Below are 27715 nucleotides of genomic sequence, written 5' to 3' on the forward strand. Positions count from 1 at the left end.
ACATGAAATTTATTGTGGTCACAAATAAATAAAAACGAGCATTTTGTATCTACAACAATCTAGTAATCATACCACATCTAGCGTTGAAATTGTGGCTATTGCTACAAGGAACACTGATTGTTTAGGTGATAACTTTATTTAAAGAAATACTTTACGAATTTTTTGTTGATTTTGAGCGTTTACATAGAGACTTTAACCCGTTTAACTCAGTGCTATTTTATTGCAGACCATTGATAAAATGTAGAAAACAGCTAAAATATCAAGTCACTTTAACCCAAAAATAAAAATTGCTTGGCCTAAAATTTAAATACTCATTTGCATACGCGGCCCTGGAATGGTCACGTCGTATGCTCTGTAAACGAAAAAAATGGGGGCAACACTTTGGGGATTTATATCGGTCATTTTTCACGTGCTATGAACATGGAATAGTAAAATATCATTTTTTAGAAAGGTGGTAATGCATTTATTCTTGTTTACCTGTTTGAATCGCATTTTCGTTGAATTTCTTCTTGGACGCTGTATAAACAAACCGCTGTCACTTTTGACATTAGTCGCACGCGGAAAAATAACGCACGCAACGAGAGGTCACGAGAATAATGGATACCACGATGTTAGAACTCCCACGATGTTGGGATACTCGACGATACAGGAAAAGAGGCTACCTAATGTCACGATATTTTTGTTTGCAAAATGTTAATGACAAGTATCTTTTAAACAGAGTTAAAGAGTTTTAACAGACACACACTCATTCTGAGCTTGTCTTTATATAATTAAAGTAATGAAGATGTTTGGCTAAACCAGTGTTACCAATAAAAGAAGAATAATCGCAAATGGCAAAACTTGTTTCAATACCGACTGTGTCTAGACTACTACTCTAGATCATACCAGACAGCAAAATAGGCATTCATTCAGGGCTCGAAATTAACACTCGCACACTCGCAAAATGCGAGTGAAAAATACAGATTGCGAGTTAAGTTTTAAGCCACTAGATTTTTTTTGCGAGTGAAGAAATAGTGAAAAAAAGAGTTATAATGCTAAATGCGCTCGACGTTGTGAATGCTAAACCGCAGGTCAATTAATAGAACGTCCGAATTCCCATATGCGGAAGCTCGCACCTTGTATGTAAACTGGTATACTTATAGTCCATATTTGCGGATGGTATTGGTACACAGATAATGAAACAGTCGATTATCCACACATGTTAACTATAAAAGACAAAAAACCTGAACAGTCATGTCGTCGAAGCGAAAAATAACTAGTTTCTTTTTGCCCACAGATTGACATAACAATAGGAAATATAAAGCAAAGTTAACCGTTGAGTTGAGAGAAAAAAAAACGGAAATTGAATTCTTCCACGAAAACAGTGAAAAAGTGGGAAAAAGAACTTCATATATAACACCAAAACTTGTGGTTGATGTCACATTTTATTTAGTTCTAATAGTACTAAACTATTGTCCATACTTGCTTTTATTTTCGTTTCTAGCAAAATTTGCGAGAATGTTTTTGATTTTCTGAGCTGGTATTTAAGCTGCTCGCAATGTTTTGCTAGTAGAAAGAAAAGTTAAATTCGAGCCCTGTCATTAATTTTTTATCTTTACTCAGTTGCTATATACAGCCGATACGACAGCTAGGTATAGAAACTTGATCAAAAATGCAATAAAAATTTTGAAATCACACCTGATTTTTCCCGAAAAATATTTAACTGCAAACCATAGCAATTATGTCAACAATCTTTCCGGAAGTAAGTTGATTATTTTTAACTCAATGATAATAAATAATCGGAAAGAAAAAACAGCATGTTAACTAACAGGGCAGAGTTTGAGTGGTTCTCGGCGGCAATTTTTACGTGTTGAAACAGGTAAGTGGTAAACGCTGCAAGGAGCTGGGCATGCTGCTATTCTTGCAAAACGGACAATGCTCACCACAAAAGACAAGCAATTAATTCCTTCGGGGAACCCCATCCAAGAATGCACACATATAGGATGACCTAAAGGGGGTAACCTCAATTTGCTGTCAGACTTTGACTGTGCCAAGCATGGCCTGTTAACTCTCAAACTATGTTGTTGAATGAACATGCATGATCACCTGGCATTAGCTCTCAATTCCGTTGAGCTTCCCTGCGACTATGAAAAGTCTTATATGCCTGGCGACAATCCGCAGTAGTCCCAATCCTAACTACAGAGACCCCAACAATTACGCGTACGCGCTACTTAGGTGTATGAAATGCAGACAATATACAATAATATGTCTTTCTTTGTTGAAACACTGCAAGGGACTCACATGATGTTGGGACACAACTTTACAAGACGCTCACAAGGCCAATCCTAGAGCAAGCACACCATTCGACCCATAGGCCATCAACATCAGTAGTTTGAAGCCGTAATACCGGTAGTCAGAATATTAAAGACCTAGGCTGTCCAACAATGCAACATAGGAAGCAAAAAGAGGTGATGATTCCCAGGAATGTGTATTTCATGATCGACACACCAGTAGCTACGCATATGCCACTATCACCATGTAAGAAGAAAATCCTGACTGTGGAATAAAAATTGAAGATTTACGATTTTTAAATAATTAAATTGAAAACAAAGGTTGAATTTGTTTTATTTTTTCACTTGTTAGTCGCATATCTGCCGAATGAAAAGTGTGTTTTTAAGGGCATGTATATTCAAGACACACAATAACGTTCGTAGATACACATTATACTAGGGAAGATCACACCATATGTGCCATCAAATTGCTTTTTATGCCTTTATCTAGTCAGCATCCAAATATATGGTACGTTAATGTTTGATTTACGCGCAGTTTTCTTTCGGCGCATTCAAAACACACTAACAGCCGCGTCATGCAAAAATGGGTCTAATAGCGTTGCGGCCAGCGTAGCTCAAGCCCAACCAGCGCATTTTATATCAAACTGGATAACTTCGGTAGCCTATAAAGGCTTTCATGAACGATATCCGCTGACCGAGTAGTGCAAACGCTTAGATACTTAGGTTAGATAATAAAACGATTTAGCTCTTATCATGACATTATATCATTTCGGTAGTGTTTGTTTCCTTATCGTGAAAGCAATACTGGGATATTAACGTTTATCGATAGTCTATTTAATGTCTTCTCCTGACGATTTCGTGACCGAGTACTGATTCTGCAATTCTGTGAGATTGACTTTAACGCATAATTGTAACTGGACTAAAAATATATCTATGTGTAGTATGAACATGCAGAGGGTAGCCCGGAATTCTTACACTGAATAGTGTCATATTCTATACGTTGTTTACCGATGAAGAGGTGCGGCCAAAGAACTGGGGGAATTCTCTCGAATCAACAAATGAAGCATTCGAATGTATTGATTCGGGTCTTCTTGAGTTATGTAAAAGTCATTTAAGGCGAAAAAATGGCTTAAACAGCCATGCCGAAAAAAGCATAATGCTGAGCTATCCTGTTGCAGCATAAATACATTGGTGAAAATTCCGATAACAATTTAAAGTTTACTACATACTTAAAGTAAAACTTCAGTGGATTCATGTTACACTTTATTTTTATGTCACCTTCGAAGAAGATGGGATATATTGCTTTGCACATGTCGGTCGGTCGGTCTGTCCACCAGGTGGTTTCCGGATGATAACTCAATAACGCCTGGGCCTAGGATCATGAAACTAAATAGGAACATTGATCATGATTCGCAGATGACCCCTATTGATTTTGAGGTCACTAGGTCAAAGGTCAAGGTCACGGTGACTCGAAATGGTAAAATGGTTTTTGGATGATAACTCAAGAACGCATACGCGGCAAACAGGGCGTGAGTAGAATAAAGTGGATCAGTAATACTGTTATCAGAATATGAGATATTTTTGTATATTTAATAGTGTTTTAATGTTTAATTTTGTTGATTAATATAAATATAAGCAGGAGTGGGGAGGTAATAAACTATTATATCTTTCTTATATACAGGGGAAACAAATGCAATAAGTTTAATTTTTCATGTTTAATAAATAGAGGATATTTGTTCATGTCAGTGTGAGATCATTTGTGTTTTTTTTCATTGTCCCTTGACACATTGCTTTTATATTTTGCATACTTGTTAACCAACATCACCCTAACCTATAAACAAGAGCAGACAACTCTATCAAGCATTTTGTCATAATTATTGCCTCTTTTATACTTAGAATATGCATATATTTGATAAATCTATGTTGAAGTTTTCGTACTATCCCAAATATTTCCTATATCCTTTGACATATTGCTTTTATATGTTGCATACTTGTTTACCAACATGACCCCAACCTATAAACAAGAGCAGACCACTGTATCAAGTATTTTGAAATAATTATGGCCCCTTTAACACTAAGATAATTGAACATTTTTCTTAAATTGCCATAACTTCTTTATTTATGATCACATTTTATTATTACTTTGACAAAACAACACTTACCTGAATACCACAATGGATTCCACCCAAACAACACCCCACGCCCCTACCAGAAACCCTCCCCCCCAACCTCAACCCCCCACCCCCATTTTTTTTTAAACATCATCTAATAAATTACCACACCCCACATTATACCCCCCTCTCACCCCCCATCCCCCTACTCCCCCCCCCCCAAAAAAAAATAAATCTTTTTAAACATCTAATAAATTACCACACCCCACATTATACCCCCCTCTCACTCCCTCCTACCCCCCTACCCCCCACCCCCAATTTTTTTAAACATCTAATAAATTACCACACCCCACATTATACCCCCTCTCACTCCCCCCTACCCCCCTCAATTTTTTTAAACATCTAATAAATTACCACACCCCACATTATACCCCCCTCTCACCCCCCCCCACCCCCCTACCCCCCCCCCATTTTTTAAAACATCTATTAAATTACCACACCCCACATTATACCCCCTCTCACCCCCCCCCCCAATTTTTTTTTAAACATCTAATACAATAACCCCACCCCACATTATACCCACCTCTCACTCCCCCCTACCCCCCACCCCCAATTCTTTTAAAACATCTAATAAATTACCACACCCCACATTATACCCTCTCTCACCCCCTACCCCCCCCCCCCCCCAAAAAAAAAAAATAATAAATAAATTTTTTTTCCTTTTTTTTTTTTTTCATAGGTACATTGATCATGACTGGCAGATGACCCCTATTGATTTTCAGGTCACTAGGTCAAAGGTCAAGGTCACAGTGACTCGAAATAGTACAATGTTTTCTGGATGATAACTTACATGAGGTCAAAGGTCAAGGTCACAGTGACAAAAAACGTATTTACACAATGGCTGCCACTACAACTGACAGCCCATATGGGGAGCATGCATGTTTTACAAACAGCCCGTGTTACCCTGTTCAATCTCTTAATGCCCTAAAACAAATTTACATTTCTTGCAGTCTACCTTTTCAATTTAACAAATTTTGCTATATACGTGAGTCAAAAGTCAAGGTAAAAGATCAATTTCTTGATAATTATATTGCTGTCATAATGTACTAATCGGTGTAAACGATAGCTGTGTAGAATGATTGGAATTAAAATTCATACTTTTTAACCATACGGGCTGTTTTTCGTTGACATATCGTTTACATGTAAATATAAAGATCATACATAAAACGCTGACACCTAGATTGTATTGTCTAAATAACACATTCATAGTTTAAATATTTATTTCAGCTCAAGCACATCGATAGCCCTAGGTTAAAGGATAAGATATCCCGTCCGTTTTCAGGAAAGAACCAATACTTTTAGAAAGTAGTTGATGTCTGCAGTCTTTGTGATGCTCTTAAAAACGCCTCCCTGCCTGGGCATCGAACCCATGAACTCCCGGTCGCACTGGAATGCGATCTACTGACAGCCCACATCAAGCGTGTACCGGAAGGAGAACCTCGTGATGTCCTTGGTCTGCTCGGCCCACCAGGCGTCGAACTGCTCGCTCTGGGCCACAGTGAACCAGTTCTTCCAGTCTCCTACCTGACCTTGAATAAATATGGCATATATGCTATGTTCACAATGAAATTGGCCAAATCAATTAGCATATATCGCTTTTGTGAATGATATAGATGGTCGATGTAAACAAGATAATTGTTACGCTATTCAACGCTTTAATACACCAAATTTAATTGTATATACCGCCGCTGTAGACATGCGGTATATATGGTAAGTAGGGCTCATTGGCTCATTGTCAACCTGAAAAGGCTTGAAGTCACCCGGGGGTGACAAGACGCCGATTCATGTCACTCTGGGGTGTCTTCAGGGTGACTAAAATCGGCTTGAAGACACCCTAGGGAGACAAGAATCGACTTCTAGTCTAGTTGGATGTCTTGTAGGCCATTTAAGTCCGACAATGACCCAATGAGCGTAAGTAGGTAAGCCATGTTCACGCCAAGACTGGCAAAATTGGCCAACAGGTAATGTTCTGAACATGATTTCTCTCACCACACCTGAATCTTATTCTATATGGCACTAAGTTGTCAAGTTGGCGATCCGTACCTTTAAATTAAACTATTAATATTACATGTGCGTTTTTTTGTTCACCATATTACTGGTACTCAAAAATGGCGGAAAACTTGTAAAACAAAACTATCAATGTGACGCGCATGCGTGTTCATAGAAGTATCAATGTATTCAGTTTTTACAATACAAAATTAATGTTGACTATTTTTAAATTTGGTTGTATGACAGCAAAATGATATTGTGGAAACCAGTTAAAATCGATAAAAGTTGATTTCGTCAAATTAAAAAAAAAACATACATATAGAGACAGTATCTAGTCCATTTGCTTCGGGAAGTCATTATTTCTATGGTTAAAACATCTACATCGTAATCGCTTCTTGCATGGGACTCGATCTCACGAGATCCCGATCGCAAAAGTACGGACCCCCACATCTATGCCACTGTTTGCTGAACAGTAATAACTCAACAGGAATCGCATTGGTCATATTGGGATGTAAAACGCCATAATCTAATATTTAACGCTAGCTAATGAAGTGCGAGATCGAGCTTTTTCAAATGCAGTTATCAATCTAGAACACATTAAATTCTAAAATAGGATACATCCATCACATAATCATCATTATGGGGTTGTTTACCCTCGGGACTTCGGTTAGAAACCATTGCCCGAGCATACTGCTTAACATAAAACTCTACGTTTAAGAAGCCGAAAACGGCTATAATATGGTAAGCCCGATTTTACTGGGCTGTACCATTTATAATACAACAATACATTGCAGTGTTGATGCGGTGCTTCAATAAAAATCTATTGGTGTAAAAATATCTGTACTTTTCTATTCAAAAAGCGTTAAAAACGCCGTATTCGATAAACTTAATGGACAATGTCTTGCCTAAAGCTGTTAGAAAGCGGCGTTTTCATTGGTTGACAGTATTTAAAAGCCTGGCTCTGATTGGTTAACTCTTTCACGACCGCGCAAACGCAAGTAGGTCAATCCGTTTTGAGATGTAAAATTCACACAAAGATCGACCTTGAAATGGTTTTATAGCAGGGATCCCGGAAAGTCAAGAACTAATGGAACTTCAAAGAAATCTTGTATTTAGCCCTGCGATTCCCCTTTCCGAACCTACTATCACCAACTTGGAAAGGGTTGACCCCTATCGCTCCGCGCCCCCTGGCTTTCCGAGACTGGTCATAATAACTTTTCTTACATCTATTCCAGTCCCTAACAAAATCCTTGTGAAGGGCACTAATATTGCCCTTGACATTCGTCCCTGCCCGGTCCAACCTGCCCGGTGTTTCGGCCACATAGTCAGCAGGGGTAAATGCTCTAGTATCACTACCTGTTGCCGCTGCGCCGGATCTACTTGCCAGAGAAGGTGCACCAACAAAACACGTTGGTGCGCCAACTGTGGCGTCCCGCACTCCGCTTCCTACCAGGGGTGCCCCTCCTATAAGAAGGCTGTCACCTTAGCCACTTTTGCTCATTTGTATGGGGTCACCTGGTCCGAGGCGGAGAGCAGGCTATTTACGCCTGACACTGCGAGCCACAGCGTGGGCGCCCGTAACACAATCAACAAACCGGTTCCAAGTCATCACCCAAACATGCCTCTACCGGTAGCATCACGCCCCAAACCGAGAGGTCATGTCTTTTAGTTGAGGGGTGAGTGGGTAAGAGTACCCCCCCCTCAACTTATAAATAGGGAATCCCCCCAAGGTTACTTTTGTGGAACCGGTATCCAAACACACACCCGATTTACGCACCCCCCCCCTGTATCGCCTATCCAGGGGGATTCACCCACTCAGAGACGCCCTCCTGTGGCTACCAGGGGGTCCTCCCCGTCCACCACGTTGACCGACGATGCTAGCGACACCACCTGTAGTGGTCCTACACTGTCGGACGACTCTATGTTTGATGTGACGGGGAGAGAACTATCCGGTGTCAGTGCACTCCAGTATATTGGAGAACCTTTCTATCTCTGGTGTCTGTGAAATAGAGGAGGAACCCCGAGTTAGTGTCCCCCCTAACCGTCCCAGAATGGTCGGCTCCCAGACATCCCCAATGAGCTCCCCTATCGACAACAGCTGCAGACGTAACTTGTTTGCTGGGGACTCATTTATTAAAATCAAGGATCCGCCAGCAACAGGTCCCACATATAGGAAAATATATCTCAGCGAGCTGGCGGATCTGGTTGCTGAGATACTAAAGGACCAGAAAAGGCCCACTGGGAGTCGTGTTATATCTTACATCTATAACAAAATTGATTCTCGATTCAAAAATTGCAGAGAATCAATAACAAAGGTTATCCCCCCTGATAAATCCCTAATTAATAAAATCCATTCTGGGAACTGGGGATCCTCCTCCAATAGTAGCAGATCCAGGATGCCCCCCCCCGGCCAGCGGTACCCTCCCCGTTAAAAAAAACATGTTCGGCTTGCAAGGACCCCCGCGAAACTCAAAGGGGCCTGTGCAGGCCATAAACTAGGAGTTAAATCTCCTCATCATTCATTAAATCAGATTACACGCAAGTTAATTTCACACCACTATGGACAGTAACCTGCAAATCATTTCATTCAATGTTGGTGGTCTTACCGCCAACAAATTTACAGAATTAAAATATTATATTGACAGTAACCCTAATACCCATATCTTATGCATACAGGAAACCAAATTTGCAAATAGTACTGTAAAACAAATACCTGGGTATAACTGTTAATTCAAGAATTTTGTTACTTTAAACCATTATAGTGCCGGTGGCCTTGCCATCTATATTAAAAACACAATTAATTATGAACACCTGGGAGTGAAAAACCAATTTAAACCTGATGGTAGCACTGCTATTGAGGCATTAGCAATTAAATTGGTTATTGACAAGAACCGGCCTCTTATCCTGGTCAATTTATATTCAAGAGGATGTGATCTTGAAACTCTGAACGGCCTCTTTAAGGAATTAAGGACCATTAAAGGACCCTTTGATGTTATATTCACAGGCGACTTTAATGCACATCACCCTGCTTGGGGTTCCATCAATTCAGATGCAGAAGGTCGGGCGGTAATAGAATGGTTGGACGAGCAAGAACTTATACTGCTCAATGACGGTTCTCCAACCAGACTTAATCCCACTGGTTTAAACTCCCACATTGACCTTACTGCTGTTAATGCCAGGATAGCAAGTGCGTCTGCATGGGCAACCGTTAAAGATACCATGGGATCTGATCACCTCCCACAACAGGTTACCCTGCTCAACTATAATGCACAGGGAACTGAGGCTCAATGCTCAGGAGAGCAAAAGATTTTATTGGTAAAAGCTAATTGGGCTCAGTTTAGGGACCTCTGCTCAGATCTCTCCCTTGCAGATGTTCACTCCCAGGACCCTAATCTGTTTTGTAATAACTTAACTAGCAAGATACTGTCCATAGCGGAATGTAGCATATCGGTCTCCTCCGGCAAGGTTAAGGCCAGAAAAAGGGGCCCGTGGTAAAATGAGGCGTGCTCCGATGCGGTACAGGCCCGTAAAATGCTTTAAAAATTCTTAGAAAGAACCCCGCTGAGCATAATCTTCTTAATTATAGGTCCCTCGAAAATCAGGCAAAGCGGGTTATTTTGGACGCAAAAACTCAAAATTGGAAAGAATTTTGTGATTCAGCTATCATTAATAAAAAAATACTAGGGATTTTTGGCAAAAAATTCACAGAATTAAAGGAAATTCATTCACCCCTGTACCGCTACTTAAATTCAAAGGCGAAATTGCCACTACCTCAAGGGAAAAGGCTCAATTTTTGGTACGACGTTTCCAATCCTTCTCCAGTGACTCAAACCTTCCCGTTGAAACTTTGAATTATCAAAAGCGGTTTGAGACTGAGCACCAAAATATTTTAAATGAGCCTGGGGATAACAGCACGCCTCTCACTTTACCATTCACTATTACAGAATTATTAAGTGCAATTAACAGCAGGAGCAACACCGCCATGGGGCCTGACAAAATAGCATATTTAATGTTTAAAAATATGCCAGCCATAACTTTGAAAATCTGGTTTAACCTATTCAATCAGGTGTATAGGACAGGACGGATACCGTCCGAGTGGAAGCAGGCCACAGTGATTCCAATTCCTAAACCCGGTAAAGACAAAAATGATCCAAACTCATATCGTCCAATAAGTTTAACATCACATGCAGGTAAATTATTAGAAATAATGTTCAAAAATAGATTAGAACACTTATTGGAATCAAAAAATATACTAAACCCCTTCCAGTCTGGCTTTAGGAATGGGCGATCTACTCTTGATCAGCTAGCTAGATTACAACATGATATTCTTTCTGCAAAAAATCAAGGGCAATCAGTATTAGCATTTTTTCGACCTTCAGGCCGCCTTTGATTTAACATGGACCTTTGGCATATTAAAAAAGCTAGCTGACTATGGAATCACTGGATACTGTTTCCACTACCTCAGAGCTTTCCTAGAGGGCCGTAAAATCCAGGTCAGGGTCGATGGGGAGTTATCAGAGGTAGCCATAACTGACCGCGGAACCCCTCAGGGGTCCGTAATATCCCCAACTCTGTTCTCCCTCATCGTAAACGGTCTACCTGATGCCGTAAAAGACTCAGGAATGGTTATCTCCCAGTTTGCCGATGACTCAGGCACTTGGTTAAAGGGGTCTAACATGTTACGCCTGCAAAAGAGGGCTCAAGCAGGCTTGGACTCCATATGGAAATGGGCAATTGAATGGGGATTCAAAATTTCTCAAACCAAAACAGTAGGAGTACTATTTGGCGACCAATTTCAGCACTCTTTGGACTTAAATTTAGGCGGCACCAAAATTATCTTTGAAAAAGTGGTGAAATTTCTAGGTATGTACCTAGATAAACAGTTAACTTCTACTCACCACTTCAAATATTTGGCAGAAAGGTGCGAAAGGGACCTAAATTTAATGAGAATGTTAAGAGGCACAGGTATCGGATCAGATAAAAATAGTCTCTTAACTCTCTACAAGTACCTTATACGTCCAAAGCTAGATTATGGAGCCCAAATCTATGCATGTGCAAAGCCAATCGCCCTAAAAATAGTTGATGCCATTCAACACAAGGCCCTAAGGATAGCTCTGAGAGCCCTAAACTGTACACCGGGTGCACTGCTCGAGGAGGAGGCCGGTGTGCTACCTCTTGACTTGCGTAGAAAACAACAGTCCCTCAATATCTGGGCCAGGGCTAAGTCTCGGCATGGTTCAAACACCGTTAACAAACTTGTCGGGACTGGCACCTTCATCAAGGGGTAAATACTTAAGCGTAAGCATGTCGCCCTACCTTTTGGTGCGAGTATTAGGACCCTGGTTGAGGATGCCGGTCTCGACAATGTACATGTAGCAGACCTGAGGCCCTACAAACCCCCCCCCCCATGGACGCTTGGACCCATTGATGTTGACCTATCACTCTCTAATAAAATAACGATAACTGACTTGCCACAACTCATCAAGTCAGAAGCTCTCTCTCTTATAGATAATATGTATGCTGAGCATCTAAAAATCTACACTGACGGCTCCAAATGCCCTAACTCTGGTTTGGTAGCCAACTCTTTTGTAATTCCTTCAAAAAACATTAGTAAAACGCACAGGCTCAGCAACAATCTCTCTATTTTTACAGCAGAACTTTTGGCAATTAAATTTTCTCTGTGCTGGATATTGGTCAATAAACCTACTAAAACTGCTATTTTATCAGACTCAATGTCATCTCTTGAGTCCATAAAAAACAGAAATAGCAGATCTAGGCCTGATATTTTAGCTAGCATTTTGGAACTTCATCAACAGTGCCTAGATAAATCTTTAAAGGTCACATTAGTATGGTGTCCAGCACATGTCAACATCAGTGGGAATGAGCAGGCGGACAGGGGAGCCAAAGAGGGCCTCTTGAGGGAGGCCGTAGATGCTGGGGAACCCCTGGCACCTACTCCCTGACAAAGAAATTTGTAATGGGTGAGTGGAATCTCCGGACCGACAATTTGTCTTCCCGTCGACATACTTTTACCAGACCTGTGAAAACCCTCAGGCCGCCTGACAGATACTCAGCAAGCATTGTGCTTGACAGAGCCATCACGCACCTGAGGATGGGAACCACCCTATTACCCGGTGGCGCAGGAAAGTATGTCCTCGGTATAGACCCCGCATGTCCTAGGTGCCAGGAACCTCTCACTGCGCCCCACATGCTGCTGCACTGTCCTAACCATAAGGCGCAGAGGGACCACCTCGAAGCTGCATTGCACTCCCATGGACTAGTTTTTAACCTTTCCAACCTGCTAGACCCCAAGGGAGCAGCTAGGGGACTGGTCTTCTCTGCCCTCGCCAAATACCTTCTGTATTGTCAGATAACTGACAAAATCTAGGTCATCGGGGGAGGGAGAGCAGCTAACACCCACCTAATTATTCAGTCTTGTGACTGTTTTTCTTTTTAAACTGTGTAATCTTTGCACAAAACTGATGTAATCTAATAATTGTGTTGGATTTGTGTCTCTTTTACACAACTTTTATTTTAGTTTTTAATGGGTTTATTGTTCTACCCCGCCCTTTCTAAATCAGGCCAATGGCATTGACCTGGTCTTCTTTATTTTAATACATTTTTTATGAGAGTATGACGTTAGTCCACCATTTACATTTTTCAGTTTTTTAATATAATCATATTTTATGGCATTTCTTAATACAAGAAAGGACGAGGCTGTCCAGTAACCTGGGATTGTTGGCTGCATTGCACCCCCTCTCTCCCCTTTGACACCCCACCCTTTCCCCTTCAAACTCGAAGAACCATGTCGGACTGAAGGGCACGGTGCAGGGCCTTATACCATGATAAACACTTATTTAGCCCTATCCAGGACAAAGTATTGTCGACTTTGTTGATACTGCTAATTTTGTACCTTGTAGTACATTAAATCTTGTGATAACTGCTATTTTGTGTAGCAAATTTCCTTATTTTTGTGTAAAACTGCTATCTTACAAAGCAAATTACCTTATTTTTTTTCTCAATACTGCTATTCCTACACCATAGCATCCATTTTACTCTGTATTGCACTAATTCATGTTAAAATTGCTATTTTTATAGCAAATTTCCTTAATTTTATATTAAATTGCTATTTTATATAGCAAATTGCCTCGGTTTTTCTGTTTAATTGTCATTTTACATACCATACAAGGTACTTTAGTACTATTTCCTCCATTGTTATCACCAATATATTAATAATATTGGTTGGATTAGAGCTTTTTGGGTTTGTTTTTATGCATCTAGGTAATATTTGGTCTTTTTATCCATTTTACATCATACCTTTTTATAATTCTCTTGTTTTATAAGTGTATCATCCAATAAAAACGCCGCTTTTTAACAGCGTTAGGCCCAGCCAGTGTAAAGTACTGCGTTTTTCTTATAACGCTTCTTAAATAAGTATAGATATTTTTAAACCAATAGATTTTTATTAAGGCACCGCACCAACACTGCAAAGTTTTCTATTTATATCAATGGTACAGCCCAGTAAAATCCGGCTGTCCATTTTATGGCCGTTTTCGACCTTTTTATGCAGAGTTTTATGTTAAGCAGTGTGCTCGGGCAATGGTTTTTAACCGAAGTCCCGAGGGTAAACAATCCCATTAGTCAGTCAGACCTTGAAATGGAAATAGTAGGAGTAATAATTGGCGACCAAATTCAGCACTTTTTGGACTTAAATTTAGGCGGCACCAAAATTATTTTTGAAAAAGTGGTGCAATTTCTAGGTATGTACCTAGATAAACAGTTAACCTTTACTCACCACATCAAACATTTGGCAGAAAGGTGCGAAAGGGACCTAAACTTAATGAGAAGAGGCAAAGGTTTCGGATCAGATAAAAATCCCTTATACGTCCAAAGCTAGATTATGGAGCCCAGATCTATGCATGTGCAAAGCCAAACGCCCTAAAAATGGTTGATGCCATTCAACACAAGGCCCTTAGGATAGCTCTGAAAGCATTAAACTGTTCACCGGGTGCACTGCTTGAAGAGGAGGCCAGTGTGCTACCTCTTGACTTGCGCAGAAAACAACAGTCCCTTAACTTCTGGGCCAGGGCTAAGTCTCGGCATGGCACAAACCCTGTAAACAAACTTGTCGGGACTGGCACCTTCATCAAGCGGAAAATACTTAAGCGTAAGCATGTCGCCCTACCATTTGGTGCGAGTATTAGGACCCTTGTTGATAAATTACTATGTTTATGTTATGTTGTTAATATGATATTGTTATTGGATGTTTTTTTAAAGGAAAGAGAGAGAGAGAATTGCCCAATTTTTATAAGTAAAGATGGTGAAAACACATACTGTTGTATGTGGCATCATCATTACTAGACCCACGTTTAGTATATACTGCAATGGGTTTGTTGGAGTCTTTAGACTTTGTGATCTGTGATTTTATTGTTAAAATTAACATAATAATACATTAATTTTATGTTTCTAGGGAGAAAAAGGATTACATGAAAGTGTGATATGTATAATATAAGCAAAAATTATTAATATTTTAGGTTTTTTCAGATCACAAAGTGGTTTAACATTGCCACTATATATCTACATACATAATAAACCTATAGATAGGTGTTATTTGTTGTTTGAGTTATATGTTATGCTAGGAACTCTAAGCCATGGGAAGATATAAAGATTTATAAACCTTAATTAATAGGGAAGGAAGAGCCTGTTTTAATAGCTCTCATAAGAAAAAAGAAGGGGATTTGCATGTAAACATGCAATTATATAGAATTATAACAAACAATTTAAATTGGTAATGCAATATAGTTCTAAACTATATTTAGTTCTAAAATTAGCATGTTTTTGTAAGTGTGACACAATGTTTAGCACTTGCAGACATGAAATATAGCCGTGATGCTCCAATCTTAGACCATGTCTGTATGGAACTTATAGAGGATTGGGCTATGAAGGAAGGACGTCCCCCAAGAGTGGCGTTAAGACAATATTTAAAATAAATTTAATAATAATATTTATAAATTTAAAGGTAATAACTTGCATGTCACCAAATGGTTACCTCTTTAGGGCCACATAAAAATCAAAGAATAAAACAATGTACTTTTCAGTTAAAAATTAGACAAATCAAACAATGTTTATACATAAAAGCAGATTATGTACAAAATGTACAATATTATATGCACTTATTGATAGGTAAAAAACAAGTTGCCACCCTGGGGGTTAAAAGAAGGAGTTTGGAAGTGTAGGCAAGTGTGGTGGGGTGGGGGGGTTTCCAGCAGGGGAAAATCAACTTGGGTTTGTGTAGGGGAGATAATTTTGTATGGAGAAGTACTGATGCTTTTGTCCCCTAGACCAGAGGGAGTGCACGGTAAATGGAATTATGAGAACTACACATGGTAATTAATAAATAAAAAGAAAGAAATAATATACTCTAATGTTTAATATACTGAAATATTATAGTAATATATGGGATTGGTAAGGACCAACTCATACAACAATGCAGGAAATAACACACAAAAAGCTAGCATCCATACTATAGAAATAAATATATAGGTGATGTTGCAAGTTAAAAGAAAAGGTACAAGAACACCTTATTTACTAACAAAATTAGCAAGTTTCTCAAAATTAAGATAAAAATTGTACAACAGTACTTTATTTGCTATGATTGTTAATATACCGCTTATAGGGAGAGTTACAATAATCCCCAAAGTTGAAAATACCCTTAAAAGCTAAAATAGGTTTGCAAGGTGTACATGACCCTGCACCGTGCACTCCTGTCTGACATGGCTCTTCGAGTTTGAAGGAGAAGGGGGGTGTCAGAGGGGAAGGGAGAGGTAGAGGAGAAGGGGGGTGTTAGAGGGGAAGGGAGAGGTAGCAATGCAGCCAACATACCCGGGTTACTGGACAGCCTCGTCCTTTCTCCTAATGAAATTCTGCTTTGTTTACATTTTAAAAGTGCAAAAGAGCAGACGAAAACATTACGTCCGTGCAAGAGCAGACGCCACGTCAAGGTCGTTCTATGTGTGAAATTTTCATCCCAAAACGGATTGACCTACTTGCGTTTGCGCGCACGTGAAAGAGATAACCAATCAGAGCCATGCTTTCAAATACTGTCAACCAATGAAAACGCTGCTTTCTAACAGCTTTAGGCAAGACATTGCTTATTAATTTTATTGAGTACTGCATTTTTAACGCTTTTTGAATAAGTTAAACTTGTACAGATATTTTTAAACCAATGGATTTTTATTGAAGCACCGCATCAACACTGCAATGTCTTGTTGTATTATAAATGGTACAACCCAGTAAAATCGGGCTGACCATATTATAGCCGTTTTCGGCAATTTTAACGTAGAGTTTTAAGTTAAGCAGTGTGCTCGGGCAATGGTTTCTAACCGAAGTCCCGAGGGTAAACAAACCCATAAGTCATAGTCACATAAGAAGGAACATAACGAGGTTGTTTCACTTCTAAAACTACGTTCATTTCATACCTTTACGTATCAAATTGAATCCTTCCCGAAAAAAATCTTTCATTTTTTCACGTATGACCGGGTCCGTCTTCGCAAGCTTGCCCTGCTTCATGTTGTTTACCTCGCATCGGTCCTGGATTTGCTGGAGTCTCAACTCATCCATGTTATATCCCATGAACGCGCTAAGTTTGCGTACCTCTTCCACGAAATTCTAAAGATAAAGTTCAACGATTAGGTGACATGTGCTATTTACACTCAACAAAAGAACTGTCGCGCCAACCTAAACTTGGTGTGCTTTTTTACAACGCTCGAAATGGTTATGAGTAGATCAATTTCAGCTTCACAATAAGCTTTAAAAATGTTTGAGTAAATAACTATGAATGCCAGTATCCTAAAAATGCGACATACAGTTACAGTAGTTAATAATTGTGTGTTCTGTTATTAATCGTCCAATTCGTAAGTGCATGTTAACACTTTTTGCTGAAAATGCACGCTAATCGTGAGCAATCAAAGTCATGTTGTGTGTTTGTTGTACCATGAACTCTGTACACGTAGAACTGACAATTTACGTGCCTCTTTTAAGTCCTCGTAATACATCACATGAATTGGAACATCTGAGTGCTCCTCCATAAATCGCTGCCACTGACGAAGGTATTCAGGATATCCGCCATAGTCCACTGGAATAAATAGAGCAGTGCTTGATGATCGTAAATATTTTTGAGTAACAAAGCGTTATTATAGAAATTAAGTATTTTTTCACAGTTTTGCGTATGTGAACAATTTTTTGTAATATCAAAGAAAACAAGGGACAAAATTGTCACAAAACCAGGTTTTCATAGTGAAAAAAACTGATAAAGGGTGACAACTCAAACTGAACTTTTGAAATGAACAAACAAAATGTACCCCCTTTGTAAGTTTGTTTAAAAATAAATATATTTTTAGTCGTGGCGATCTTGACATTAGAGATATGGACGTAATTCTTTCGTGCGACACACCGTCCCATGATGGTGAACAAATGTGCCAAATGATTTAAAATCTCACAATGAATGACATAGTTATGGCCCGGACAAGCTCACTTATGGCCATTTTTGACCTTTGAACTCAAAGTATGACCTTGACCTTAGAGATATCGACGTAATTCTTTCGCGCGACACACCGTCTAATGATGGTGAACAAATGTGCCAAATGATTTTAAAATCTCAAAATGAACGACAAAGTTATGGCCCGGACAAGCTTGTTCCGCCCGCCAGCCCACCAGCCCGCCCGCCCGCCCGCCGACATTCGCCAATCTAATAACCATTTGTTTCCTTCGGAAAACCTGGTTAATTAAACAGGGAGACTTCCTTATATTACTCACTGCTTTTTATGGTAACAGGTTACATTATACATGTACTAAATATTTGTGTTATGCAATGCTATACTCTCTAAAAAAACACCACCATTTATGAGATAATAAATTATCTGTGATTGCACTCGCCATGACTTTATTTCTTAAATATTTCTTTGTGCTTGTGGTAGAAAAACACGGTTCAGAACTACACAAGAACTTTTTTGCTTTAAGGTTGGAGAATTAATGATGGGGAAGTGACATTTAGCATAATCCCGTCAACTGGCAATGTGATGGCCGTAAAATAGTGACCATTGATTCGCGTCGATTCGTGATAACAACTCGCATAACCTTTTTCAATAAAATGTATAAATCATTTCGGTTTGTAATACTCTTTAAGAAGAGGTATGAATATATAAGTATTGCCTTTTTTTTAAGTTCTTGCTTTCACATTGAATTTGTTAAGGAACTCTTTTACTATATTGTTACCTAACACAAATTAATGTATAATGAGTCAACACGAGTCAAATAAAAATGATAATTTTCTCCCTTACTGGTAGTGACATTGAGCGTTATCGCCCGGAAATAATATTATGCGTTATTGCCCGTAATGTTGATGACGATTGACGATGACGTTAGTGTTGGTAATGTTGATAGGAGACATTAACGTATTTTGAGAAATGAGAATAATAAATAATACTCATGATTATGAGTAAGTAATCTTTATATTGTGAACTTAAGTTATTTAATACAGTATGACACTGCATATTGACAAAAATAATACCTTCTCCTCGCATGAACATCTGCAGATAATTCTCAAATTTCCCGTTGTATTCATAACCCTTGATGCCTTTTGTATGGTTGTAGAAGGATACGGCGGTGTCTTTCGGGTTTCTGGCGATGAAGACACACTTGATCTTTCCTGTTGAAATGGCCTTAAAACGAAACGGCATTTAAAAAAAACAAGACATTTATTTGAGAAATATTCCGTTATTTTCCATAAACGGAATAAAAATGGTGAGTATGATTATACACACCATGACAACACAATTTGAACACAGTCGAAGCAAACGATGATTTTGACGATGATGTTGTTGTTGTTGTTGATGATGATGATAATGATGATGATGATGATGACGACGACGACGACGATGTTGATGATGACGACGATGAAGATGATGAAAATATATAAAAGTTGTTGCAGTAAGACTGACTTTCGGCAGGTATTTCGGAAGTAGATGAGAGTTGATGATCCGGGGATCCGGAATCTTGTCTGCGATAGAGGCTGGCGTCACCTCGATCATTCCGTAGGCTTTGTTGCCATCGGAGACTTCCGGTGATCCCGTTGTTATCATTGTTATGATTTCCCACAGCCAGTTCGTGCCTGTAACATTCATGAATCTGTTTACAGATTATGAAGTCAACATTGATTAAGTAATCTTAACAAAATGTTCATAGAGGCTGTTTTCCTTAAGGTTTTTTCACTTTAAAGTTTAAGTTACTTTTTAAACTGAACGTAAACAATTTTAGCTCAAGTGCACAGGGAAAGGTCTCGATTTTTTTCTATATTCTTTATATACTTACATAGTACATGTGTATATATTTAACAAGAAATATCTTTAAAAAAGATATACGGCGTTGATTGTGGTCGATGTTTATGAACGATCAAAAGTTATCTCTACGAGATAAAAAGTAGCGGATGCCTTTTTTCTGCGCAGTTCTTAGCTACATCACAAGCAAATCAATTACGGGGTGTTGCGCCAGATATCGTGGCTTATTTTGCTTTATGTGATATTATAACTCAGATATCTATATTTACAGAATAGAAAAACACAAGAAACATGAATATAAACGAGTGCATATAGGTCAGCCGGCAATACTCGAATCTTATTTAATTGCATAATTATAGTATAGTAATTATTGTGCTCACGCTTAACTGGTCTAAATGAATAAATATTTCTTATTAATTTTATCAAAATTGGTCCTTATCATGTAAATGTTAAAAACATATTAAAAATCAATGATTGACATACCACAATAATATCGCCGAATATCTTTATTTAGTATCTTTCTGATCAAAACAGACTTCAAGTGCACAAAGTTTACGAGACGGCGTTTATATAAAGATTTCTGCAACTGACCGCAAACTGACCTTGATACCTTGCGGATTGGAATGCAATGCATTAAAGTTAGGTAACAATTCTGCTGCTGAAACAACGGATTGTTTACGCCAATTGTACACGACCAAGGCAACAGCTGTGCCTAAAATATTGATATATCGACAAAGCGACTAAACGAACTATTTACTCCATCAGACAAAAATAGCATAGATTCCAATTTTTTCCTTCAATGAAAAGATCGCAACCCCTTCTGCGAACTCCGGCGATGAACTGTATATAAACTCTGACTTTGACACACTGGCCGCGAATTGACCAGAAACCTCGCGGGTTGAAATGCAATGCAAGTAAGTACTAAATATGAGAATATAGCCTTTAGTATAAACGCTTTTGCGCTGGTAATTCTCTGAAAATAAAAGGTGAACGCACAAACTGTATTTATGTCGATAATTGATTGTAAAACTGTTCTATCTATTCAGCCTTTTCATTAGAGATAAAATTGTTTCATGCAGTAAAACAGTGTTACAAAGACGCGGATATGTTTCCAATGTTCTGGTGTTATACTCAAATCAGCCAATGGAATAAATGAAGTGTATTCATTCGTACCTAGCCGCGGGAAATTTTATTTGAATATTATTGGACACTTACAAAGGTCAAGTCAGGGTGAAAAGCTGGCTTAATACAGCTTACGCCGAAAAAAAATCGAGACTTTTCCCTGTGCTCAAGGTAGGCATTTGCTCACTTAGTCACTTTTTACTTATTGGACATGTTTTTTAGTAAAAGGCAAATTTCATGAAGGCAACCTAGCAATCCTGATTTGTTTATCTTTCCTACCAATCTATTCAGTCATTGTTTTGATCGGAAAACATTAAACTTCCTTTAAATTGTTTAAATTAAATAAATCATCTTACAGGCATTAAATATTAATATACTAATAAATATCTTTACAAATATAGGAATTTACACAAGATATGTATGGAAGAATGTTGCTTAATTTTGACATAAAATACTTCACGCGTTTTGAACAAAAAAAACAACAAACATTTCTCTGATGGAATTTTATAAATAAATATAAATAACTTAAGTTAAATCAGAAATATGTAATAATATCAAATATATGGAGGATCGCCGAATCTATAGGAAAAAGATGAATCTTAAGAAACGGAGGACCTATTTATACTTCGGAAATATTTTGTTAATGTATATGGTGCCCCTGTCATGTGATTTTAACGACTCTAATTTGAAATATCAATAACAAATTTCACCGAGGTTCGTGCTATCAAGAAGCGTTTGCCTCACGGTACTCATTTTTGCTACTTTACATTTAAATGCTGTACATACTGGTGAAATGAGATATACCTATCCAGTAAATGTATGATTTAATACAAACTCCAGCCGACATTTGACAGTTCAAGTAAAAATAATTTTTGACTAGCGGTTTGAGATTCAGAATGCTTTCGAAGAAGGAATCGTCGATGTATCGTTGCTAATCGCTCGATAAACAACGAATCGGGTTTTGGTGCGTATGAATCTAATAGCGTGTTAGCCCAGATTACTGTAGAGCCTCCTTTAAAAAGATTTGTTTTTCCCCCTAGACATATTTAGGATGCAATTAAAAACCAAAAAAAAAATAAGTTGTTACCTGTTTTGGGATACGAAAACAGAAACAAATCTTTTTCTCGACACTTGTATTCAGGTAAATTATTCATAATCTCCATCTTTTGCTCGTATGTCTCATGACTAAAGACGGACAGTCTGTAAGGCACTTCGGGTTTCTCATCGATGACGTCAAAGAGAATGGTATCTCCATCCGGTGCGTCGTGAAAATACTGTCGCGACATTTCCCTGTAACTCACGTTCAAAATGATTTTCAGAATTTCATTCAAGCAAAACAACACTTTTGACTAGGAAAATTATTTAAGGTTTGGTTTCATTTATGGGTCACCATACTTCATTTTAACCAAAATAGATACAGTAAGAAAGGGTTTCTAACACTTTTTTATCGATAATTCGGAAACTTACTAACATGCCATTTAAATTATAGAAAAGAAAATTTTCAGGGAGTAAAGTCGAGAAATAAAGCTAATTACATTTTTACTGAAATCGCGGTAAAGCGAGCGTCTTTTAAAAATAAAACAAAAGTAATAAAGGACATAATACAGCGAAAAATATCGTTAACTATCTCGGCATAGAGTCGTCACCATCTTGACTGTACCAATTTATTTTAGCACTCTCCAGTCGAAAGTCTGGCGAACATATTTGTTTGAGGGCGTATTTCATAGTTCGTAGTTTTTAACGTTACCATATATCGTTAACGGTAGGAATTAGTCTAGATGACAGACAGACTCCCGTTATTTGGCCCGGAACAAAAGAGTTCTGCGCCTCTATATATACTCCCGTTATTTGGTCCGCCCATTCATAATACTTGAAAATGTTAATAATTTTATTTTAAAATCTTGAATAAACTTCCCCCCAAAAATACCAAGCCCCAGTTTAAAAAATATGACCCCCCCCCCCCCCCAAAGAAACCCTCTTTCCGGAAAGTTCATCTCTTTGAACGATGAACAAATGTTCGATCTAAAACATCGCGCTCTCTTTCTCTCTATATATATGAAATTTTATGCACACATACAAGGTTTTATGAATCGAACTTGGTTCTAAGTTATGTAATAACTCGAGGAGGATGGGAATTGTGCCAATAGGTTGCTTAATTTTGCATAACTGGTCAGCCAATCGGGCGCTGGGATCTGAGTCACGTGACAGTAAGCGTCACCCGCGTCAGCGTCCTTTCGCAGACAAAGGAAAGCGTTCTTCTCGCAGTCTTAGAGAACGCTGTTAGCAGAAAGTTGCTTGGAAAATATCATACCTCCATTCCGCCTCCGCTATATATTTATATATACACATATATTTTTTCATTCATGTTGCCTTCTATGTGTGCTTTTGACTTAGGCCTTTAACATTGCCATGCAGATTTATGCAGTTAAAAATTCTCTTTATTTTGCCTATCATGTTTCTCAAGTATGATTTTATGTACGCCTCTTATTATGTACCTTCATGTATGTTTTTTTGCGTTTGCATGTAATAAGGCGGTTTTTCTTGCTTGCCCAGCAGGGTTGAAGGAAAATTTAGTTGTTTTTGTTAAAATTTGCAACATTTTTTAATAAATGTCCAATTAACTCAGATTGGCACTGCTATTATTTCATTTTAAAATCTTTAAGACACTTACCTCCAAAATACCAAGCCCCAGTTTTTTTAAATATGACCCCCAAAGAAACACTCTTTCCGGAAAGTTCCTCTCCTGCATGATGGACAAATGTTCGATCGCAAAGATCTTGTTCGTTTGTATCAGAGTTTATTTACAGGTCCTACTGGCCTCTTCACGAGGTCTTTGCAGCCCGACCTGCCCCTGTGACCTATCAGGGGATAAAGGTTAATTTTGAGCCAGAGTAGGTCAAATTTACCCCGTTTGCCTGGGTGTACGCCAAATGATTTTTATTTTTAAGAGAGTTCAGTGCACATTGGCCAATGAGACCTTAATGTGCTCTCTACCGTATGGTGGGGATGAGGTGGATCGCAAACCTCGCGCTCTCTAATCATTTATATACTCCTGTTGTTTGATCCGGAACAAAACAGTTCTGCGCCTCTATATATGCTCCCGTTATTTGGTCCGCTCGTTCATTATACTTGAAAATGCTAATATTTGTAATTAAAAATCTTTAAGACACTTTCCCCAAAAAACCAAGGCCTAGTTTAAAAAAATATGACCCCCCCCCAAAAAAAACCCCTCTTTCCTGAAAGTTCTTCTCCATATATGATGAATGATTGTTGGATGTTAAAGCATCGCGCTCACTATATATATATATATATACTCCCGTAGTTTGGTCCGGACCAAGAGTCTGCACCTCTATAATATATTCTGAATATTTGATCAGCTTATTTAATATACAAGGAAATGTTAATAGTTTCATTTCGGCCGGACCAAATATATAAGAGTATATTAGAATACAACTTTTTTTTCAAAAACATGTTCTCTTCACTGAATAAACTGCAGTTCCGAAGAAAATGATGAAACAGACTATACTATCGTAATAACTATGATTCTGTATTCATACCCAAACGAAAATATGACAGAGAAAATATTATATTCTTACGCTAGAGAAAAATCAACATACTAGTTACCAAAGAAGCATCAAATATAGTTTGGTCCGAGGAACAAAAGAGGGGATAATGCCGATCATAGACCAGAATAGATTCGTATGACATGAAGGATATAACAAAGACAATGATTGATTGAAAAGGGGCATGTATTTTAGAATGCCATAAAGTAGATAAAACATAAAAAAGCCATAAAGTAGATAAAACAAAGAAAATGTATTTTCCTGAATGGCATAATGGGTGGTAAAACACACCACAAGGGAACCGGAAAGGTAGCCTGAAAGGTAACCCCGCCGCACATGGAGAACGGGAGAGGACCTCAATTAAAAAGGGAAGCTGCCCTTAAAGTTATATTAATGTCAATTGTTATAAGCTAGTAATAAGTGTCAAGTCGTCAGCATAGCATATTAATACAACCCTGATACATTAGGCGTTAAGTGGCATTGAACCATGTCCCGTAATCGTTCATAGTTCATGGAGGACACATAGTTACAAGCAATGTTCATTACTCTTAAATTACCGGTGTGTAGCCTATCATTCGATATCACGTCATGCGCATATTGCCAAGATGACGAAATTTGCATTAACTACCATTTCCTCGTGTCACGCATGGGACAAGTCGGTCCCTCTCTATTGTTGATTTCTCTGCATAATATAGGATCAAATATTCAACAACACCATATATCAGTTTCTAGTCTAATTTAATGTCTGACTTAACTAATATTTCAGTTATACAAATACGTTGTGATTGCTACATGATCGTATCTTTCTCGATCCATACGCCTCCAAGTCTAAACGCTAACTGACTATTTTCCTCTAACATCTACCCCGTGAAACTCAGTTATCAATCCCATTGGTCAGTGTTCTATGCCTGGTTGTTTCTGAATGGATGGATTACTTACGATACTGAATCAATGAAGCCCTGGGAACGGGATAAACAAACCACCCAAATATTAACAAGCTTTATCCAACCTTTTGATGAGAGATTTAACTGAATAAACACTTTTTCCTGACCAATACAAACATACCCGGCCTTGTGTCAACTATACTATTCTTTAATCTCTCCCTCATCGATAAGCTTATTTGAACATATGTGCACTTTGTGACTGTCATGTTTACTGGCCCTTTTGATAAAATTTTCAATATTTCTTACATGAGGTAAACCCACATATGCTACCTACAATTTCTAACCATAATGTGACAACCATCAACACGAGGCGAACAGGTAAAAGGCAAAGCAAATATTATAATTGCTAATAAAAACATGATTGAGGTTGTAAATCACTGATATGATGATCTTAAAGAGATATAGCACATATAAACAAACGGAAGACCGTAAGGTAAAGTGAACAGTTGTGTTGCCTAAACACTGACTGAGAATTAACCAAAAACTGGATGTAAGCTTGATACAGTCAAGTTACCATTATCCGGATCAGTAGCGTAATGAAGTTGTTCTAATGAAAAGCAATACATGTTTTGAGACTTCTTTTACACCAGAATGATTAAATATTACATTTGCTTACTGATTCAGCACATAGTCTTATTTTAAACGCAGGCACAATGCATTTGATACCTTTTTTCGTCGCATAATTCATGCATTAACGGATCAGTTGTAGCCATAACGGATCACATGTCTGAAACCATTCAGGGGGCATATAACACACTATTTGATCTGTCGAAACATGAAATGTGGCGTTAACAATGACCAAGTAACATTGCCAGTTATAAATATATTCATTTTTTGTTATTAATTGTTTTCTTTATGTGATCTTGTATCCACACTTTACACATGGTATTCTTGTGTGAATTATCTGTTGAAAATCCTAAAAACTTTAAAAAGAGCGACAAGATATGGGCATCTTATAAACCATGTAAATTGTTTGAATCATATCTAATCATCGATATTGAACATGGAACATAAATACAACATTAAGATTGAGATCATTTATTGTAAGAATCAACAAGATTTGCATATACTTAAATATAATTTTTTATCAATACGCATATTATCACGCTTGATCCGTTATTGCCCTTATTCTTAATTTCATTTAAGGTGTTGCAAAATCTTAAACACGAATCAAAACTGAAATGGACTTTTGCAGGCGGAAAGACTACTAAATGGCCTTTCAATTAATGCGTAAACTTCCTACATTCAAACAGTGTTATAGCATGTGACCGTGAAAAATGTTCAACCTCAATTTGGAAACGAGAGTCGTATATACATGTCAGAAAACATACCAAAATGTTTAACAAAGAATAGCTCCGATTACGATTTAATCAATGCGTTTTAAAGAACAGTCCTTGTATATGCTTTAGGCAGAATATCATCTAAAAATGTCAACTATTTATCGCGATACGCAGTCTTGAATATCAAAGTGATCCGCTATGGGTAATGATCCGGTATAATGGTAACTTGACTGTAACATAATAACAGAAAAGTACTATGAAGATAACGAAATGTACAAGGACGAAAATAACCAAAGGTGAAGACATTGCCATTTTGAAATATTATGAAAGGCGGATCATAAAAATGTAACACAGAACAGAGAAATAACCAGCGTGTATGAAAATTGCAAAATGTAAATTGTCAATAAAATGGGCAAAGTGCGACAAGAAATATACAAAATTGTTATGGCTGTGAAAAATGGATATATTATAAGATCCGTAAATGAAGGTGAAAAAATAAATCATAGTATGTTCCACAAAACAACACAAGTGAAAACTAAAATACAAAAATGTTGAGAAATGAACATAGTAAGTAAGACATATGAAACATGTTGCTGCAGCCTTATAATAAGCAATGATAGGCACATACTATGCATTTATATGTTACCATGAACAGATTTGTATTCGACGTATTTTATCGACTCGTAGAAAACTAATAAAATATAAACATAACCACCTTTTACATATCAATACCACTTAAGGTGCATTCAGTATATTGAAATAATGAACGATGTGCGACAGAATGTACGATACTAAAATATAGAGCAATAATGTAAAGCATTTACCTTGTTTACCTACCAAAGTCTGCCTTCCTTCGACAGAAATGTAAGTTGCAATTTTCACGCGACAACGGCATGCTTAAAGATCTATTTCTTTTAAATTTAGCAAAGTTAAAAAGTGGGACGAAAGTTGGATTTGGCTTGTAAACAGTATTAATAGCAACGTTAAAAAGTGGGACGAAAGAATTTTTGCAAAATAGAAATCCATGGTGCGTATTAAAAGG

At 38.0% G+C, this 27715-nt stretch overlaps 2 protein-coding genes across 6 annotated transcripts in view; both read right to left on the reverse strand.

Annotated features, from left to right (window-relative positions):
- Positions 1 to 1751, reverse strand: part of LOC127830978 (uncharacterized) — a 51881-nt gene extending 50130 nt beyond the window's left edge. For both annotated transcript variants that reach the window (XM_052355952.1, XM_052355938.1), the window contains exon 1: positions 1678 to 1751. The gene's annotated coding sequence lies outside the window, so the exon portion shown is untranslated. The remainder of the gene's footprint in view (positions 1 to 1677) is intronic.
- A 3896-nt stretch (positions 1752 to 5647) lies between these two features.
- Positions 5648 to 27650, reverse strand: LOC127831033 (sulfotransferase 1A1-like). 4 transcript variants are annotated; one of them, XM_052356016.1, is made up of 7 exons: positions 27498 to 27650; positions 21974 to 22176; positions 19429 to 19598; positions 18999 to 19149; positions 17461 to 17564; positions 16909 to 17098; positions 5648 to 5970 (listed from the first exon to the last, which is right to left on the reverse strand). In XM_052356016.1, exons 2-7 carry the CDS (start codon positions 22170 to 22172, stop codon positions 5840 to 5842), a joined length of 945 nt encoding a protein of 314 aa, XP_052211976.1. In that variant the 5' UTR covers positions 22173 to 22176; positions 27498 to 27650; the 3' UTR covers positions 5648 to 5839. The 4 variants fall into 4 exon arrangements, with proteins under 4 accessions (XP_052211976.1, XP_052211985.1, XP_052211994.1 ...); XM_052356025.1 differs by having other exon boundaries at positions 21974 to 22182; positions 27498 to 27646; XM_052356034.1 differs by having other exon boundaries at positions 27511 to 27593.
- Positions 27651 to 27715: the final 65 nt, after the last annotated feature.

Source organism: Dreissena polymorpha, chromosome 1 (genome assembly GCF_020536995.1).
Source record: "Dreissena polymorpha isolate Duluth1 chromosome 1, UMN_Dpol_1.0, whole genome shotgun sequence".
Lineage (NCBI taxonomy): Eukaryota > Metazoa > Mollusca > Bivalvia > Myida > Dreissenidae > Dreissena > Dreissena polymorpha.